The sequence below is a fragment of the Rhinatrema bivittatum genome, chromosome 7, assembly GCF_901001135.1.
Source record: "Rhinatrema bivittatum chromosome 7, aRhiBiv1.1, whole genome shotgun sequence".
Classification (NCBI taxonomy): Eukaryota; Metazoa; Chordata; class Amphibia; order Gymnophiona; family Rhinatrematidae; genus Rhinatrema; species Rhinatrema bivittatum.
The window spans coordinates 232,882,135-232,900,064 of record NC_042621.1 but is presented as its reverse complement, the minus strand read 5'-3'; the positions used below and the strand labels follow the sequence as shown (position 1 = coordinate 232,900,064).

Sequence of the window (17,930 nt, the reverse complement as noted above, 5' to 3'; positions counted from 1 at the left end):
CTAAACTCTTTACTACACACAGGAGTAAGATTAGCACGCCAAAAAAATGCGGATGGTTTAGTGCGGCTTATTACATGGGCCCCATAATATCCCTTCCAGATATATTGTCTAACTTGTTTCAGTCCTCAAAGAGCTAGCTAGCCCAAACAAATCCAAACAAGCTCTAACATTTAATTCAAACAAGCAATGCTCAACCTCTTGTTTTAACCCTAGCTTTCACATTTAAACAAGAGAATCTTACTTTTTTCCCTCACACATTTTCTCCAGTTATAGAAGTACAATTGCAAAATCAAGCTGTTATCCACAAAAATTTAGCATAAAATAAACCCTTGTTCTTCTGGATATGAAAGATATATGGCTAGGCTAGGTACACATGAAGAAAGAATATGTTATTATGGTTTAAACATTTTATTGCAAAAAGATCCAGAACATTCCTGCATTCATGGAGGTTGCAAATGCTTTGGCATTGAAAGGATAAATGGTCACACAAATAAAGGTTTTTTATGTGATCCTTATTGAAACCATATGTGTTATATGAAACTTATATTGCGAAAATATAGTTCCTAGGTGAGGACATATTTTATAAAGGCTAAATGAAATATTTTTCCCTGGATGAGACGCTGCTTTCCCAGTACTTTCTCATTATAAAAGAGTTTCAGATTAGATGTGAACATAACTGACATCATTCTAGAAGAAATAAACGTTTCTGATGTCACCGCATTGACTTTATCCTGATCAGTGTACAGTTAGCTTCTTGTAAGGCGACAGTTCATTCTATTTTCAGTCATGCAATCTTTTTGGAGACAATTGGAAATCCTGCTACAGAGACAGCGAGAGGGGGAAAAAAACGAGAGGTTTTACTTGGTCGATTATAATTTTTTCTACCAAGCTGAACTATAAATGTAATGTTTTTAGAGTATGAGAATTGATTTGTTTGAGTGCAGCTTAGATTGATTCAACCAGGTTAGTTTAAGCTCAGGGCAGTCATGGTCATCCCTAATGTTTCTTAAACTCACAGCATTTCAGGGTTGGAAGCTACCCGTAGCTATTTGCTCAATTCATTCAATGAATGTCTGAAGTTTAACAGATACGCTGGCAGAATTGCAGCATCTTATCTGACATGCTTTACTGTTTGAACATTAGTTTTTAGGCCAATGCTTTCCAAACCTGCTTTGGGTACTCAGGTTCTCAGGCTACCTATATTGAATATGTTTAACATTATTGACCTACAGATACAGTGCTCCTAACTATTATATGCCTCTGTTTGTAAATAGGGTATATGCCTTAAAGCCCCTCAGTTTGAGCCTAGAGACTCTTGGCCTGTAATGAGTGGTTAAATGTCTAGGGGGGGAGTTAGATTTTTTTTTTGTTCTGTATCATTCTTCAGGCACAAGCCATAGTCAAAACACTTGTTCCTTGCAGGTCATTGGTGTGAGGCCTGACCTGGAGTGTTCAGTTCTAGAGGTCGTATCTCAGAAAGAATATAGAAAGACTGGAGACAGTCCAGAGAAGGACAACCAAAGTGGTGCAGGGTTCGTATGGGAAGCTCTGTGAGATGAGATTGAAGGGACTTAATATGTATACCCTCGCAGAGAGGCGAGACAGGGGATATGATACAGACATTTAAATACTTGAAAGGTATTCATGCACAGGAAGGCAAGCATTTTCAGTGAAAAAGGAAGATGTAGAACAATATGAAATCCAAGGAGGTAGATTTAGGAACAATATCTTGGGGTTTTTTTTTCATAGATAGGGTGGTGGATGTTTTGGAATGACCTCCTGGACAAGATAGGAATGACAAGGACAGTTGTCAGACTCCAAGAAACCATGGGATAAACACAGAGGATCCCTTAGAATGGTAATAAGGGGAACTGCACAACCTTCATAGAGTGATGGTTGCAGCCCAGGGCAGCAGTGGTATGGCTATCTGACTGCATTGGGCTTCCTGGATGGCATGCAGAAAACTGCATGGAGTGGCAGTTGCAACTCTATAGGGGACACAATGGGATTAGGATTGGGTTCCATGTGGGAATGTGATCTGCTTTGGGTAAATGCACATTAAATTGCTGTTGGCCAGACTAGATGGGCTATTTGGTCTTTATCTGCCTTCATTTACTACATTACTATTTGCTGTTCTCCTGGTTTTCCAGCATGGAGAGTTGGCTACTTTCCAGTCCTAGATCCTGGCTTATTTCAAATGCCACTAGGAGGAATGCTTTATGATTTTTCATCCTTTGAAAACATTCACCAACTACGTTTATATTTGAAAGCCATAGTTTAACTATTGCCAAATAAGTGAATAATTCGGGGTTATCTTAGATCAACATCTGTCGATGCGACCTCAGATTAAAATCTGTTATGACCACCTGTTTTAACAAGCTTAGAATGCTTCATCATCTGAAACCTAACAACTTTCTCTCAATGCTATGGGGCTGATGTAATAAGACCCATAGCAAAACCGGCACTAGTTATGAGCTCGGGTTTTGATCACTATGCGCGGCTAAAGCTGGCGCCTCCGCTGGATGTAAAAAAAAAATTCAGCAAATTATTTGCGTGCAGAAATCTGCACACATGAAGAAACATGAGTACCTAAGTGCGGTAAGGCCCATGCGGCCGCATCCTTCTAGAAAAGCCACACACATAAAAGCAAGCAACTGAATGGATCTCTCTACTCAGTGAAAGTATGACCCTGGAATGTATTTTTAATATTTGAATAACTGTGTGCTACAGAAAACATGGCAATTATTTTCATGGGTGCTCGGGTGCAGAGATTGGAGCTCAACTGGGTGCAAATCAGGACATTTGGGCACCCAGAAAGGCACCTAGCTAATCATGAATCTGGCTGCTTGGGCATCAACATAGATGCTCAGCTGGGCGCAAATCTTGCTGCTCAGCCCCCAATATTGGCGCTCAGCTGGGCATGAATCTGGATGCTTGGGCGCCCAGAAATGTGCCTAGCTAAGCACAAACTTGGCTACTCGGTCACTGAGATATGTGCTTAGCTGGGTGCGAATATGGATGCCTGATGCCCAGAAAGACGCCTAGCTAAGCACGAACTTGGCCACTCGGTCACTGAGATAGGCACTCAGCTGGGTGCGAATCTGGATGCTCAGGTGCTCAGAAAGGTGCCTAACTAAGCATGAATTTAGCCAGAACAGCCTGCTCCTCTTGATCCTTTCTCTCCTGACTTGACCTCTGTCACCTGCCAAACTTTCTGGTGCTCTCAGCCTTTGGCGAACCCACAGGATATAACACAGCATCAGGAATAGCTGGACACAAACAGAAATCACCATCATCGAAATCACACCAGATCTGCACAGACACACAACCACACCAATGCAAGCAATGGAATAAAATAGTCCCCGAGATGGCGCTGTCATTTAACTCGTGCCTAACCGAGGCAGTAAAAGAAACCCTGCATTTAAAAACCTGCACTAGCGATAGTGCAGCTCCCTGCATTGCCCATGATTAGATAATCGCCTCCTTTGCATGCCATTAGCATGCACTCATGCAGAAAAAAACACAGGTCAGTAAGTGCATTCATACACACTTTTTTCCCATGCACAAAACCCTTATTACATCCCCATATATGGCTTTGAGCAGGGAAACGCGCATAAATGCATGTACAAACCCACGGCAGCTTCTGCGCACCTTATTACATCAGCCCCATAGATGTAGATTTTTCCAGCTACTGACTATTGTAATGCATTGCATTTGAGTCTGCCAGCAAGCTCCCTACATGCATTGCAGATAGTGCAGAACGCTGCCACATGCCTATTAACAGGGACTGAAATGCAGGAGCATATTATCACAATACAATGCTCCCTGTATTCATTCCCAATCCAATGGTGGATTGATTTTAAAGTTTTCATACTTAGCCATAAATTATGGAACAATACTACGATATCATGGATTAATGCTATGCTGCATTTCTATACCCTATCCAGGGAGAAAAGATATTCTCAAATAGGGAGATTAGAGATCCTGTCACTTCAACATGCTCATCTTGCAGAGACCTGAAAAAAGGCTTTTTCTGTGGCCAGTCCAAAAGTTTGGAATGCACTCCCTATCTTTCTCAGACCACTATCAGATGCATAGGCATTTAAGACACTCAAGATGGTTGCTCTTAAGAATGCTTTCAGTCTTCCAGAGTAGTTAATTTCTGTAGTGGTTGCAAGTGTGGGCTACGGTTTTGGTTAGTGATATTATTTTTGTCTTAGAATGATTTAAATCTTTGTTTTTATTCTTTGTTAATTGTTGGCTGTATTGCTAATTTGTATGTTTTTACTGTAATTATATATGTTTTAGCTTGATCCTTGCCTTGAAAATTGGGAGGGTGCGGACTATAAATCATTTTAAATAAATAAATTTGCCACCCACGCTACATGGAATATTGTGAGAGTAAAATACTCTTGATCTATGATGATTTTGGTAAGAAAAAAGGAATTAAGGAGAAGCAAAAGACTATACCATGATTTAAGATGATATAGATTTCAGCCTGTGACCTGAGGAAGCTGTCTGACCATACTTAGAGATGAACTTCTCATTTGTAATATCTCCATTATTGAAGAGTAGGAGAAGCACTACTTGCTGCTATCTTTTAATACAGGCGTAATGTGCTAACTTCACTGTGGATTTTCCTGTAGATATTGATACTCTGATATCTTCTATGAATAAACAGACCCTATTGGAACCATCAGTGCTGTTCTCCATCTAATGTTTTTTGGATTAGATCAGCGGATTCTGTGAGTTTCCCTGCAGGAGACTTGAGTTTGGGCCAATTGATCACTTGTTGCATCACAGTTGGGCTCGATTGGTCATGATTACAACACTACAACATTTACTTGACCGATTCTAGGGATGGCTTGCAGAAAAATATTAGCCTGGGAGATTTTTTCAGATACATTCCATGAGGTATCTGACTACCTCATGCGCATTCCCTAGAGCACATGCTTCAACAGCTGCCACGCCAAGCTGACCCTGGAGAGGTATATCATGTGACCTAGAACCTGGCAGAAATGAGCCAAAAAAATCTCCAATATAAATTTTACATTTTTCCTAAGTAGTAGAGCACATTCTAGACCACCTGCAGTCACCTTTCCATCCATGCAATCATTAGAAATGAAACATAGAAACATAGAAATGACGGCAGAAGAAGACCAAACGGCCCATCCAGTCTGCCCAGCAAGCTTCACATTTTTTTCTCATACTTATCTGTTTCTCTTAGCTCTTTGGTTCTATTTCCCTTCCACCCCCACCATTAATGTAGAGAGCAGTGATGGAGCTGCAACCAAGTGAAATATCAAGCTTGATTAGTTATGGGTAGTAGGGGAAGTAACCGCCGCAATAAGCAAGCTACACCCATGCTTATTTGTTTTACCCAGACTGTGTTGTTCAGCCCTTATTGGTTGTTTTTCTTCTCCCCTGCTGTTGAAGCAGGGAGCTATGCTGGATATGCGTGAAGTATCAGTTTTTCTTCTCCCCTGCCGTTGAAGCAGGATATGCATTGAAAGTGAAGTATCAGGCTTATTTGGTTTGGGGTAGTAACCGCCGTAACAAGCCAGCTACTCCCTGCTTTGTGAGTGCGAATCCTTTTTTCTTCTCCCCTGCTGTTGAAGCAGAGAGCTATGCTGGATATGCGTGAAGTATCAGTTTTTCTTCTCCCCTGCCGTTGAAGCAGAGAGCTATGCTGGATATGCGTGAAGTATCAGTTTTTCTTCTCCCCTGCCGTTGAAGCAGAGAGCTATGCTGGATATGCGTGAAGTATCAGTTTTTCTTCTCCCCTGCCGTTGAAGCAGAGAGCTATGCTGGATATGCGTGAAGTATCAGGTTTTCTTCTCCCCTGCCGTTGAAGCAGGGAGCTATGCTGGATATGCGTGAAGTATCAGTTTTTCTTCTCCCCTGCCGTTGAAGCAGAGAGCTATGCTGGATATGCATTGAAAGTGAAGTATCAGGCTTATTTGGTTTGGGGTAGTAACCGCCGTAACAAGCCAGCTACTCCCCACTTTGTGAGTGCAAATCCTTTTTTCCACATTTCCTCTTGCTGTTGTAGCTTAGAGCGATGTTGGAGTCACAGTAACCATGTGTATGTTTATTGAATAAGGGTATTGTCTCCAGGCAGTAGCCGTCATTCTGGCTAGCCACCCACTCTTTATTGACGGCCTCTTGATTTTATGGATCCACAGTGTTTATCCCACGCCCCTTTGAAGTCCTTCACAGTTCTGGTCTTCACCACTTCCTCTGGAAGGGCATTCCAGGCATCCACCACCCTCTCCGTGAAGAAATACTTCCTGACATTGGTTCTGAATCTTCCTCCCTGGAGCTTCAAATCGTGACCCCTGGTTCTGCTGATTTTTTTCCTTTGGAAAAGGTTTGTCGTTGTCTTTGGATCATTAAAACCTTTCAAGTATCTGAAAGTCTGTATCATATCACCTCTGCTCCTCCTTTCCTCCAGGGTGTACATATTTAGATTCTTCAATCTCTCCTCATAAGTCATTTGATGAAGACCTTCCACCTTTTTGGTCACCCTTCTCTGGACCGCCTCCATCTTGTCTCTGTCTCTTCGGAGATACGGTCTCCAGAACTGAACACAATACTCCAGGTGAGGTCTCACCAAGGACCTGTACAAGGGGATAATCACTTCCCTTTTCTTACTCGATATTCCTCTCTCTATGCAGCCCAGCATTCTTCTGGCTTTAGCTATCGCCTTGTCACATTGTTTCGCCGACTTCAGATCATTAGACACCATCACCCCAAGGTCTCTCTCATTGGGCTCCCCATGAGTTTGGTTACATTTCTCATGTATTTGCTGATTTTCACTTACAGTCAACTAGGTCTAGGCCTTAATCTGTTATGGGCCCTGTTCTGTGGAACAAGTTGCCATTAGAATTGGTACTGAATGTGATTACATAAAATTTTTAAAAAGAGTAAAGGTGTTTTTATTTTCATGGGCCTTTTCTGCATAGGATCTTTAATGATGCAGCTGGTATATGGTTTGTAGAATACATTATTAGAATTACTGGTATTATTACTGACATTTTATTATTTATTTGTTATTGTGATTATGTACTATTTTATTATATGTTTGGATTTACTCATTGTAATCCACATTAGACAATATTGGAATTGAAGAATATACAAAAAAGAAAAATAAATAATAATAATAAATTAAATAAAATATATACACCCTGGATTCTTGACTTGGAGTTAAAGTCTCTTGCCAACCAATCGACTCTTGAATTAGTTGACAAATTTAGGGGGTCATTTATCAAAGTGCTATATGGCGTTTTTGCATGTATTAAGGCGTTTTCGCATGCGAAAAGAACCTTTAACGCATGCAAAAACGCCTTTAATGCATGCATGCGAAAACACCATAACGCATGGTGTGATGCAAATTAGGAAAAGGGGAGGAGTTTGGGGCAGGATTTCTGGCCAAGTTGGCTGGCTTTGCAATTTTAACTACACCTTTTTCATTTGCGTTAAGCTGTGCGATATGGCTTTATCGCATTTTGCAATGTTTTTGCAAATAGCGTTTTCAGTATTTTAAGCTGCTGGGAGAGAGAGCGGCCTGCCCCTTTCCTTAGGACCAGCACTTGTGCACGTACCGGGTTTTACGCGCGTAGCAAAGCCCCTTTGAAAATTTGCCTAGCGCATGCAAGGCCCGGCCATGCACATTAACCCCGGGATTTATGCTCGCAGAGCTTTTTTTAAATCTACCCTTATGCATTTATAATAACAGATTTTACATGAAAAAGGACACTTCAAAGTACAGACTTGTGAGGTAAAAATATCATTTAGAGCAACATGTATATTGTATTTACATGCTTTGTTTTTATGCCAACTAGAAAACCCTGCAAACAAAAATACAATTGGAACCCATATTGATCCTTAGTAAGCTAAAAACCCTTGGAATAGGAGGCATACCCTCAGTATGGATTGGTAACTGATTAAAAGACTGGAAACAAAGAGTAAAACTAAATGGTCAGTTTTCCTAGTGGAGAAAAATATACAGTAGAGTGCTTCAAAGATCTGTCCTGGGACCAGTGCTGTTCAACTTATTCATTAATAATCGAGAACAGCGGTGAACAAACTGGGGGGAAAGCAGGGGCTTGAACAATCCTGAAGGAGGATACACTGGCTTCACAATCAAGGAAGAAAGAAATGGCTATGCTGTTAAGTCTCAGTGCCGTGTAGGCACTAGGGGTGTGCATTCGTTTCCTACGTATTGGTAATCTGCAATGTATAGGGTCTTATTCGTTGTATTCGTGGGGAAGCAAAACATATTGCAATTCCCCACGAATGCGCCGAATTATTCAGCCGTCTAAAGAAGCAAATTTAAACAAACTGCCCACCCTCCTGACCCCCCAAGACTTACCAAAACTCCCTGGTGGTCCTGCGGGGGGTCCGGGAACCATCTCCTGCACTCACGCCCTCGGCTGCCGGTATTCAAAATGGCACCGATAGCCTATGTCACAGGGGCTACCGGTGCCATTGGTCAGTCCCTGTCACATGGTAGGAGCACAAGATGGCGCCGGCCATCCGTTGCTCCTACCATGTGACAGGGGCCGACCAATGGCACCGGTAGCCCCTGTGACATAGGCTATCGGTGCCATTTTGAATACCGGCAGCCGAGGGTGTGAGTGCAGGAGATGGTTCCTGGACCCCCCGCAGGACCACCAGGGAGTTTTGGTAAGTCTTGGGGGGGGGGGGGTCATGAGGGTGGGGGGTTGTAGTAAATTCAATTTTAGCTGGGAAACGAATAAGAATTAAAACATTAATGTTTCGGGGGGCCCCCCTTGCCGAATGCAGCGTATCTGCCCCCCGACAAATACGAATCACGAATGCAATTATGGCTTCCCTCTGCACATCCCTAGTAGGCACTACAACCTCAGGAGCGAAGGAGCTGCCAGCACATAGCGACAACATTGCAAGCATACCTCAGCTTAGCCATACATCTCTTTTGGTGGGCCAGGGAGAGAGGAGCTGCTTTTGCTGTGATGGGCCAGCTGGGGGACTGCTTACTTTGCAGCAGAACTGGAGATGGGAACAACCACCACAGCAGGGGTTCCCAAACCTGTCCCGGGGACCCCACAGCCAGTCGGGTTTTCAGGATATCCGCAATGAATATGCATGAGAAACCTTTGCATACCATGGAGACTCAGTATATGCAAATGTATCTCATGCATATTCATTGCAGATATCCTGAAAACCCGATTGGCTGTGGGGTCCCCAGGACAGGTTTGGGAAGCCCTGCACTACAGTGTTGCGCAACTCAGGAAGAGCTGCCACCCTCAGACCTCAAGCTGGGAGGAGCTCCTGCTGCTGCCTGGGTCCCTACCCAGGGGACCATTGGGAAAAGGAAGCAGGGAGGTTGGGGAGGGGAATGGAGAAAGAGGCCAGAGAGAATGAGGAAGAGGAGTGGAGAATAAAGGCAAAAGTGTAAAAAAGTTAGATAAGTAAATCAAAGCATGAGAATCTTTGATTTACTCATGTAACTTTGGAGGACACAGGCAAAAAATGCTTTTAAATAAATAAAATAAAAAAGAGGAGCAAATTAAGAAAAATTGGGAAAATTAGTGAAAACAAGGGGGAAAAAAAAGCAAAATGAAAACAAAGATGGGTGGGTGGGATGGAATTTTTCTCAGCTCCTTAAAATATCTAACTGATCCCTAAGTTTTTTGAACCATTGTGGTGTGTGGCTTGTATGTCTGGGTATAGTATGGAGTGTGTGTTGTCTGGTGTGCTTTGGTCTGTGTGTGTGATCTAAGTCTTTGGATACGATGTGGTCTGCCTGTATATCCCTCTGTGTCTCTCTGTGTTGTATCTATGCCTCTCTGTGTCTGTTTTCTGTCTTGGGAGTGGGGCATGTATGTTTTTCGGTCTAGGTGTGCTTTGTCAGTGTCTCTATGACTGTCTGGGTGTTGGGTTTCTGTCTCAATGTGGATACTATCAAGCTAAGGCGAGACAACATTGTAGAAATCTCATCTCTTTGTGACTTTCCTCACTCCAAATCACATCAAGTCTTCACTGATGTGTACTGTGCTGTTCGGATGTCTCACTATGCATGTCAAACTGGCCCCAAATCCCTAGACCATCACCAAAACCTCACCTTGAGTTACTAGCTGGCCATCTTATAGTGGTCTAAATAGTAGGGATGTGCATAGTTTTTTTGACGGATATTTTCTAATCCGTCATTTATCAGGGGTCCCCGAAAATGAGAGGAAAACCCCATGAAATTTTCGTGTGGTTTTCTTATTGTTTTGGGGAGGGGGGAGAAAGGGCACACAGAAAAAAACCCCCAAATCCACCCCGCCCCTTTAAACCAAATTATTTACAATCCCCCACCCTCCCGACCCCCCCCCCCAAAAAAAAACTTTCCTAAAGTACCTGGTGGTCCAGCAGGGGTCCCGGGAGCGATCTCCCACTCTCGGGCCGTCAGCTGCCACTAATCAAAATGGCGTCATGGCCCTTTGCCCTTACCATGTGACAGGGGCTATCGGTGCCATTGACCGGCCCCTGTCACATGGTAGGAGCAATGGACGGCCAACTCCCAGGACCCCCACTGGACCACCAGGTACGTTAGGAAAGTTTTGGGGGGGGTCGGGAGGGTGGGGGAATGTAAATAATTAGATTTAAAGGGTCGGGTGGGATTTTTTTTTCGGCTTGGGATATCGAAAAACAAAACTGTCCGGACTGCGGGAAACGGAATTTCCCGCAGGTCCACGATACCGAAACCGGAACCGATTCCAGCACCCGATTCACATCCCTACTAAATAGTTGACTACTATGTGTGCCACCCCTGAGGCTCACTCTCTTTCTCTCTCTCTCTCTCTCTCTACTCCACTCTACTCCACTCCACTCCTGTCTTCTCCCTATCCCCCCTCTCCCCTGCCCAAAAATGCCCGAAATGGAATTTACGATAAATATCACAAATTCCACTTCAGGCATACCGCACAACTTAATGCCAGGAAAAAAGGTGTATTTATTTCCAGCATTAAAAACATGCAATAGCATGTATTACGCTATCACACACTGCAATAATTCTCCTCATTTTCATAGATCCCACCCAAACTCCTCCCCTTTGAATAAATTCCAAAAATTAGCATTCGCGCTGCACGTTGTGATAAATATCGCATGCGTTATAGTGTTATTGCTGGCATTAGGGTCCTAATGCGTGCGATAACGCCATAACACATGTTGATAAATGACCCTTTTAGTGACTTAACCAGCTAAGTGGCAACCACTAAACGTAACTGGATGTTCAGTGCAGCCACTTAGTGGGATAAATCCTGCTTATTTTGCTAAATACCATTTGAATATTGGCCTCTATGGATATACTGAAAACAAGGTCTGTTTGTGCTTCTTCAGTACTGGAACTGGCCAACTCTACGAAAGTACTTGCAGGAAGCAAGTAACCCTCATCACTGGTTGTGTACTGAACCATGAATATTTCAGAATCATTTCTTTCTGTGGGAGAGCTCTATAGGATGACAGAATACAAAAACATGTTGGACAATGAACTCCCTTTTATTTTTGCAGATGTTACAGCCTTTCAGTATGTTTTCTGAAATATGTTTTCAATCTGTAAACAGATTTATGTGATAAAGAACATAGCTCAATATTTACAGATTCAAATTTAGCTTATCATTAAAACTAAAGCATTTCAGATTTAAACTGGAAGCGTGGAACTGTTGAAAAGAATTGTGCTGATTCATCTTTATAATATGGCATAAACCCAACAGTGTATTGTTCTTGGAAAGGAACTGACTGACTCCCTGTGGTGTTTTAGCAAGGCAGTATGTAGATATGAAAATGCTATATGTGTATTGTGTCCCGGCCTTCCTAAAACACCTCAAACACTACAGAAGTATGTCAAGAAAAAGCTGTACAATATGCAGTAACGTACAACTAATCCATCTATCTAGGTCAGTGACTCTCAACCCAGTTCTCAGACATTCCTTAACCAGTCAGGTTTTCAGAAGATTCACAATGAGTTTGCATGCACTGCCTCCATTATCTGCAATTCTGTCTCATACATATTCATTGTAGATCCCCTGAATGGCTAGGGGTGACCTGAGGGACTGAGCTGAGAACCCCTAATCAAAGTAACAGGGGAACAATCTATGACAAGGATAGGCCACAAGCTGATCAGGTTTTCAAGCTACCCAAACTGAATATTTATGAGATGCATTTGCATGCACCACCTCCATCGCAAGCAAATATACATGTCATGCATAATCACCGCGGATATTCTGAAAACCAGACTGGTTTGCAGCACCCAAGGACCAATGTTGCCTACGCCTTGATCTATATCTATATGTAACAGTGTATATTTTATTTCCTGTTTGCAGATGAGCCCCTGGAGCTTCCTTTATTTCAGTTAATACCATCTCAGAGACAGGTGGTTTTTCACGGCGATCGCTTACCCTTGCTCTGCACTGCTACGTACACTGCTAGTTCTATCCAAGTCTATTGGTACCATGATGGTCATCTGGTACAAACCGATGAGGAGAATGGAATATTTGTGGAAGAGAGCGTAATACATGACTGCTGTTTAATTACACGGTAATGTATGACAAGTCTTCAGTAATAAACTGTAGCATTGCTAAAAATGAATAATTCCTCTAGAAAATGCTACCATATGAATTTCATTTTACAAAAATGTGAGGTTTGATCAGAGGTTTTTTTTTCTGGGAACAAACATTTTTTATGTTTGGATTATTTTTCCTGTACCTGGACATAATGGATATATGCTTTCCCATGACTACCCCACACAAATTTATGAGTGGGCTGAGTCTATCTGCACATATTTATTAGGATAGTATATTTTCTAATCTTTGGAGTCTCCATTCTTGCTTCTATGTATGTCTATCTTTATAGCTGTCCGTATGAATTATTTTGAGCACTAAATCAATGTGGGAGGAAAGTTTATGAAAAAGCTGGCGATAAGTGTAGATAAAACTGAGACATTTAGAAAAAGTGAGTGAAAGGGAAAATAAGAGAACAAATCTCCTTTTACATTAGAATAAAGTCAGAGTCATAAAAGTTAACCAGTTTGCAATTTTTCTGCTAGTCTGATTTTTTTTCTGTTCCTTATCTCTTTTTCTTACATTTTTAAACCTTGCTTTTACTGATGCCCATATTGCATATTAAAAAAATGTACGTGCTTTCAGCAGATCCCCACCAGTTACTGATTAATAAGAACATTTCAGAATCAAACATGCAAGGCCATTTCTGCTCTTTGTGTCTCCACTTCAGAAGAAAGAGATCAGGGACAGTGCTAAGATTTTATGTTGGGGGGGGGGGGGGGTGGAGAGGGCGGTGAGCCTACATGTAACGTTGGGTGAGTACAGCAAGCAAATATCCACAATTTTAATGAGGGCTAGAACTCAGGGTAAGAGCCAAAGAGTGGGCCCAGCTGGTGCCAGGCACTCTGAAGCTCTAGCTCGATGTCATTACTCAGGTATACCAAGGTGGGAGGGGCTGTTTGTGGTATTGGGGGTCCGGGCGGTTTCCCTGCTTGAGTCCCCACCTAAAACTGACCTCACCCATGATGCCAATCCCTCACTCTCTGTCTCCTTTTCAGCTCTTTTTATCTTCCTTAATCTTTTCACTCTCCTTATATCTTAATTCTTCATTCCTTCTCCATCCCTTGCCTGTTTCTTTTTTTTCCCATTCCCATATTCCCTTCACACCCTTTTCTCTTTTTAACTTCTGGTCATCTCTCTTCCGAGAAAATGAATAACAGATTTGACTAAAATATAATTATTTTATGTTATTATTTACATAATAAATAAACGTGGAAAACAATAAATGATTGTTTATAGCAAAAAAACTCATAACTTTGTCTTTAATTTGTGAAGGCATCAAACCTAGCATACAATGACGTGGAGTTACTACCCCAAACCAAATAAGCCTGATACTTCACCTTCAATGCATATACAGCATAGTTCTCTGCTTCAACGACAGGGGAGAAGAAAAAAGGGTTCGCACTCACAAAGCGGGGAGTAGCTGGCTTGTTACGGCGGTTACTACCCCAACCAAATGTGTCTGATACTTCACTTTCGATGCATATCCAGCATGGTTCTCTGCTTCAACGGCATGGGAGAAGACTGATACATCACGCATTTCCAGCATAGCTCCCTGCTTCAACAGCAGGGGAGAAGAAAAACAACCAATAAGGACTGTATAACATAGTCTGGGTAAAACAAATAAGCATGGGTGTAGCTTGCTTAGGGGTAGATTTTAAAAGAAGCGCGATCAGCCTACTTTTGCTTGCGCATCAGACTCAAGCAAAAGTACGCTGGATTTTAGTAGATACGCGCGGAGCCGCGCGTATCCACTAAAATCCCTGGATCGGCGCGCGCAAGGCTATTGATTTTGTATAGCCGGCGCGCGCCGAGCCGCGCTGCCTAACCCGTTCCCTCCAAGGCCGCTCCGAAATCGGAGCGGCCTCGGAGGGAACTTTCCTTTGCCCTCCCCTCACCTTCCCCTCCCTTCCCCTACCTAACCCACCCGCCCGGCCCTGTCTAAACCCCCCCCTTACCTTTGTCGGGGGATTTACGCCTCCCGGAGGGAGACGTAAATCCCCGCACGCCAGCGGGCCTCCTGCGCGCCGGGCCGCGACCTGGGGGCGGGTACGGAGGGCGCGGCCACGCCCCCGGACCGCCCCGGGCCGTAGCCACGCCCCCGTACCCGCCCCCAAAACGCTCCCGACACGCCCCCGAAACGCCGCGACGACCGGGCCCGCCCCCCGACACGCCCCCGACACGCCCCCCTCCGAAAACCCCGGGACGTACGCGAGTCCCGGGGTCTGCGCGCGCCGGTAGGCCTATGTAAAATAGGCTTACCGGCGCGCAGGGCCCTGCTCGCGTAAATCCGGGCGGATTTATGCGAGCAGGGCTCTTAAATCCACCCCTTATTGCGGCGGTTACTACCCCTACTACCCCTAACTAATCAAGCTAGATATTTCAATGGTGGGGGAGGAAGGTAAATAGAACCAAGAGCTAAGAGAAACAGATAAGTATGAGAGAAAAAATGTGTGAAGCTTGCTGGGCAGACTGGATGGGCCGTTTGGTCTTCTTCTGCCGTCATTTCTATGTTTCTATGTTTCTATGTTTCTATGGAGTGGAGTTCTTTACTATAAAAATTCTTTCTGTGAAGCTCCCAGTTTGATGCCTTCAAAATTAAAAAAAAAATTCAACTTTTTTGCTGTAAACCATTTATTGTATTTCCACGTTTATTTTATTAGTTGGTATAATTACTATGTGATGTTTTGACTTCTTATTATATTGACGTTATTATTTACATACCATCCATCCTGTTGGCTCACGAAACAAGGGACAGTTTACATTTTCCAAACACTATAATGCTAGTTTCATTTTTTGAGGGCTCATACCGCACCTAGGCTCATAGAAATGTGAATACTAGTTGTAATAAACTAGCAACATTTCTATTTAAAGAATGAGAAATGGGCAATTTAGCATATAACTGTACAATTACAAATTTAAATATTTTTCTCAGCAGACTAAGAAACCCCTCCCTCATACATGCACACCTCAAATCTAACCTAGCAACCTAACAGATGACAGTAGATAAGGACAAATTGGCCCACCCCGTCTGCTTGATTGTTCCCATCCGCCTTGCTCCAGCTAAGGATATATCCCAGTTGTCAGCTTAACAGCTGGCAGGATATTGCTCCTTAACCAAGACAGTTTTGTTGTCATTCCTCGTTGTCTTTTACCAGTCTGAGTAGATAAGCATGGCATACTCTCAAACCTAAACCAACTTCCAAACTCTCTTCCCTACCACCTCCAAAACCCAGGGGGCAGCTCAAGGCAATCTGCTGCCTGAGGTGAAGGATGAGATGGCGTCCCCTCCCCCTCATGCTCTGCCCTCTCACTTCCCCCCTCTGCCCCTCCTCCTGGCCCCACAGGATCCCTCTCTCTGGCACCCACACGAAAGCACCATCACACATGCTCTCTCCCCCTCCAAGCACCCTCACACATGCGCTCTCTCACACACCCCCCCCCCAGCAACCTTACACATGCTCTCTCACCCATCCCCGCCAGGCACACACACACAGAAGCAAGCTGCCTTTCTCTCTCATGTGAGGCCTCTCTCCATTCTTCTTCAGCCGCCGCTGGCCTGAGATGCAGCAGGGGCAGTGAGGCGGATGCCATAGCAGCATTCTGAGAGGGGCATTTGTTTCCACCTCAAAATTCTGCCACCTGAAGCGGCCGCCTCACCCCGCCTCATTATAGAACTGCCCCTGCCAATACCCATGTCTTTTAACCAGCTTCTCAAAACTTGTGTGTGCTAGATCTTCATGTCTTTTCCCCAGAGCTGCATATACCTCTCTATTCCTGCAAAATCTGTCCTGCCCTCAGTTCCATATCTGTTCCCATAATCTTGTCTCTCCTTCATCCTCATCTGTGTCTCTCTATGTTAATTTATCTTTCTTCATTGGTATTTTTCTCTCATGTGACTCTGCCTTGTCTTTCTCGTCTTCCTCTTTTTTTCTTTCATCTCTTTCCTGTCTTTGCTTCTTTGACCTGTTGGTATCTATTTTAAGGGGGTGGGGTGTGTATGTGTGTGTGTGGGGGGGGGAGGGTTCTCCATATTCTGTCTGCTGCTTCATCCCTTCTTCTCATTCTTTCACCATCCTTTTTTCTTGTTCAGTCTCTCTGCCTGCATGGGCCTGCTTACTCTGTCTCTGTGGTGCTGCAACCTGGAGGGGGAGAGAGAGATGAGGGAACAGCAAATGTTTAGGGGTTTGGGCCCCACAATAAGGGATCTAGCTCCTCCTCTGGAAGAAAGGAGCCTTCCACACTAACGGTGAGCACTGTATTCTCCATCCTAACCATTTTCTGTTATAATAGCTTCCTAACATCATAATTGTTGAACTGTGAAATAAGGTTACAAAGAATGTATTTATAGAACAGATGTTATTTCCACAACATTTCAAGTTTCTGCTCTACTGATTTTCATTATGCTCCTTATTTCATCTTTGATACAGTAGTTTGAAAGGTGTGAGAGCGATCCATTGTGTCTAACAGCCTGATCCCATGCATATCCTATCAAAATCCAGCAGCTCATTTCTAGTGGTAAAGATGATATATTATTTTTCTTTTGTGATTGCAGTGTCAAGTGTGACTTGCTGGATCAAGTCAGGACCTGTCTTTGACTTTTCAAATTTATAAATGCACTATAAATTAATATAGTTCTGAATGTATACCAAATAATATAGCATTATAGATCCATTATAAATTACAAAACATGCCTGGATAAATGTATGTTGCTAATTTAACTGGGATATTCAATGGCGCAAGCTAAATATTCCCGGCTATATTAGAGTTAGCTGGATAAATTTATTTGGCTGATTTTAGGGAAAGTTTCCAGCAGTCCTAAAGTTAGCCAGGATGTTAGCCAGATAACACAGAAAATCAGTATTATTTGGCTAACTTAGGCCAGGAGTCATCATTCCGCACCCTGCGCTACAGGGGGGCGAGGCAGGGGGCGGTCGGGCGATAGCCTGCAGCCGTCCGCACCACAGTGGTGCGGTTTCGCCTGTTGCGGTACAGCCGGCTGCAGGCTATCGCAGGCATTGCGCCACCGTAAAAGGTGGTGCTGTTCCCCGTGCTACTGCCAGCGATAATGTTGGGCTGAGTTGGGCTCACTAACCCAGCTTGGTATTTTTCTTGTGTTTAGAGGAGATTCCTCATCAGTACACCCCTTGTCAGATAGGGTCTGCCTCCTTTTTGAAGAGAGAGGTTTTTGTAGATTTTGGTTCACTTTTGGATACATTTTGTTTTTTGTTCTGGGGAACACCCTGTACTCTTTTTAAAAATGAGCAACCCCCCCCCCCCTTCCAATCTTGAGAGCAGGAGCTGGAGACCTGTGAGCGACCCTTCTACACCCTCACGCTAGAA

The 17,930-nt window shown here is 43.6% G+C and overlaps 1 protein-coding gene across 3 annotated transcripts in view; it reads left to right on the top strand.

The window, feature by feature from the left end:
* ADGRA1 (adhesion G protein-coupled receptor A1) overlaps positions 1 to 17,930 on the top strand; it is a 1,158,413-nt gene that overhangs the window by 581,022 nt on the left and 559,461 nt on the right. For 2 of the 3 annotated variants that reach the window (XM_029609977.1, XM_029609976.1), the window contains exon 7: positions 12,351 to 12,564. The exons of the other annotated variant lie outside the window; for it this stretch is intronic. In XM_029609977.1, the coding sequence (XP_029465837.1) occupies positions 12,351 to 12,564 (214 nt within the window). The remainder of the gene's footprint in view (positions 1 to 12,350; positions 12,565 to 17,930) is intronic. 3 annotated transcript variants of the gene reach the window in all.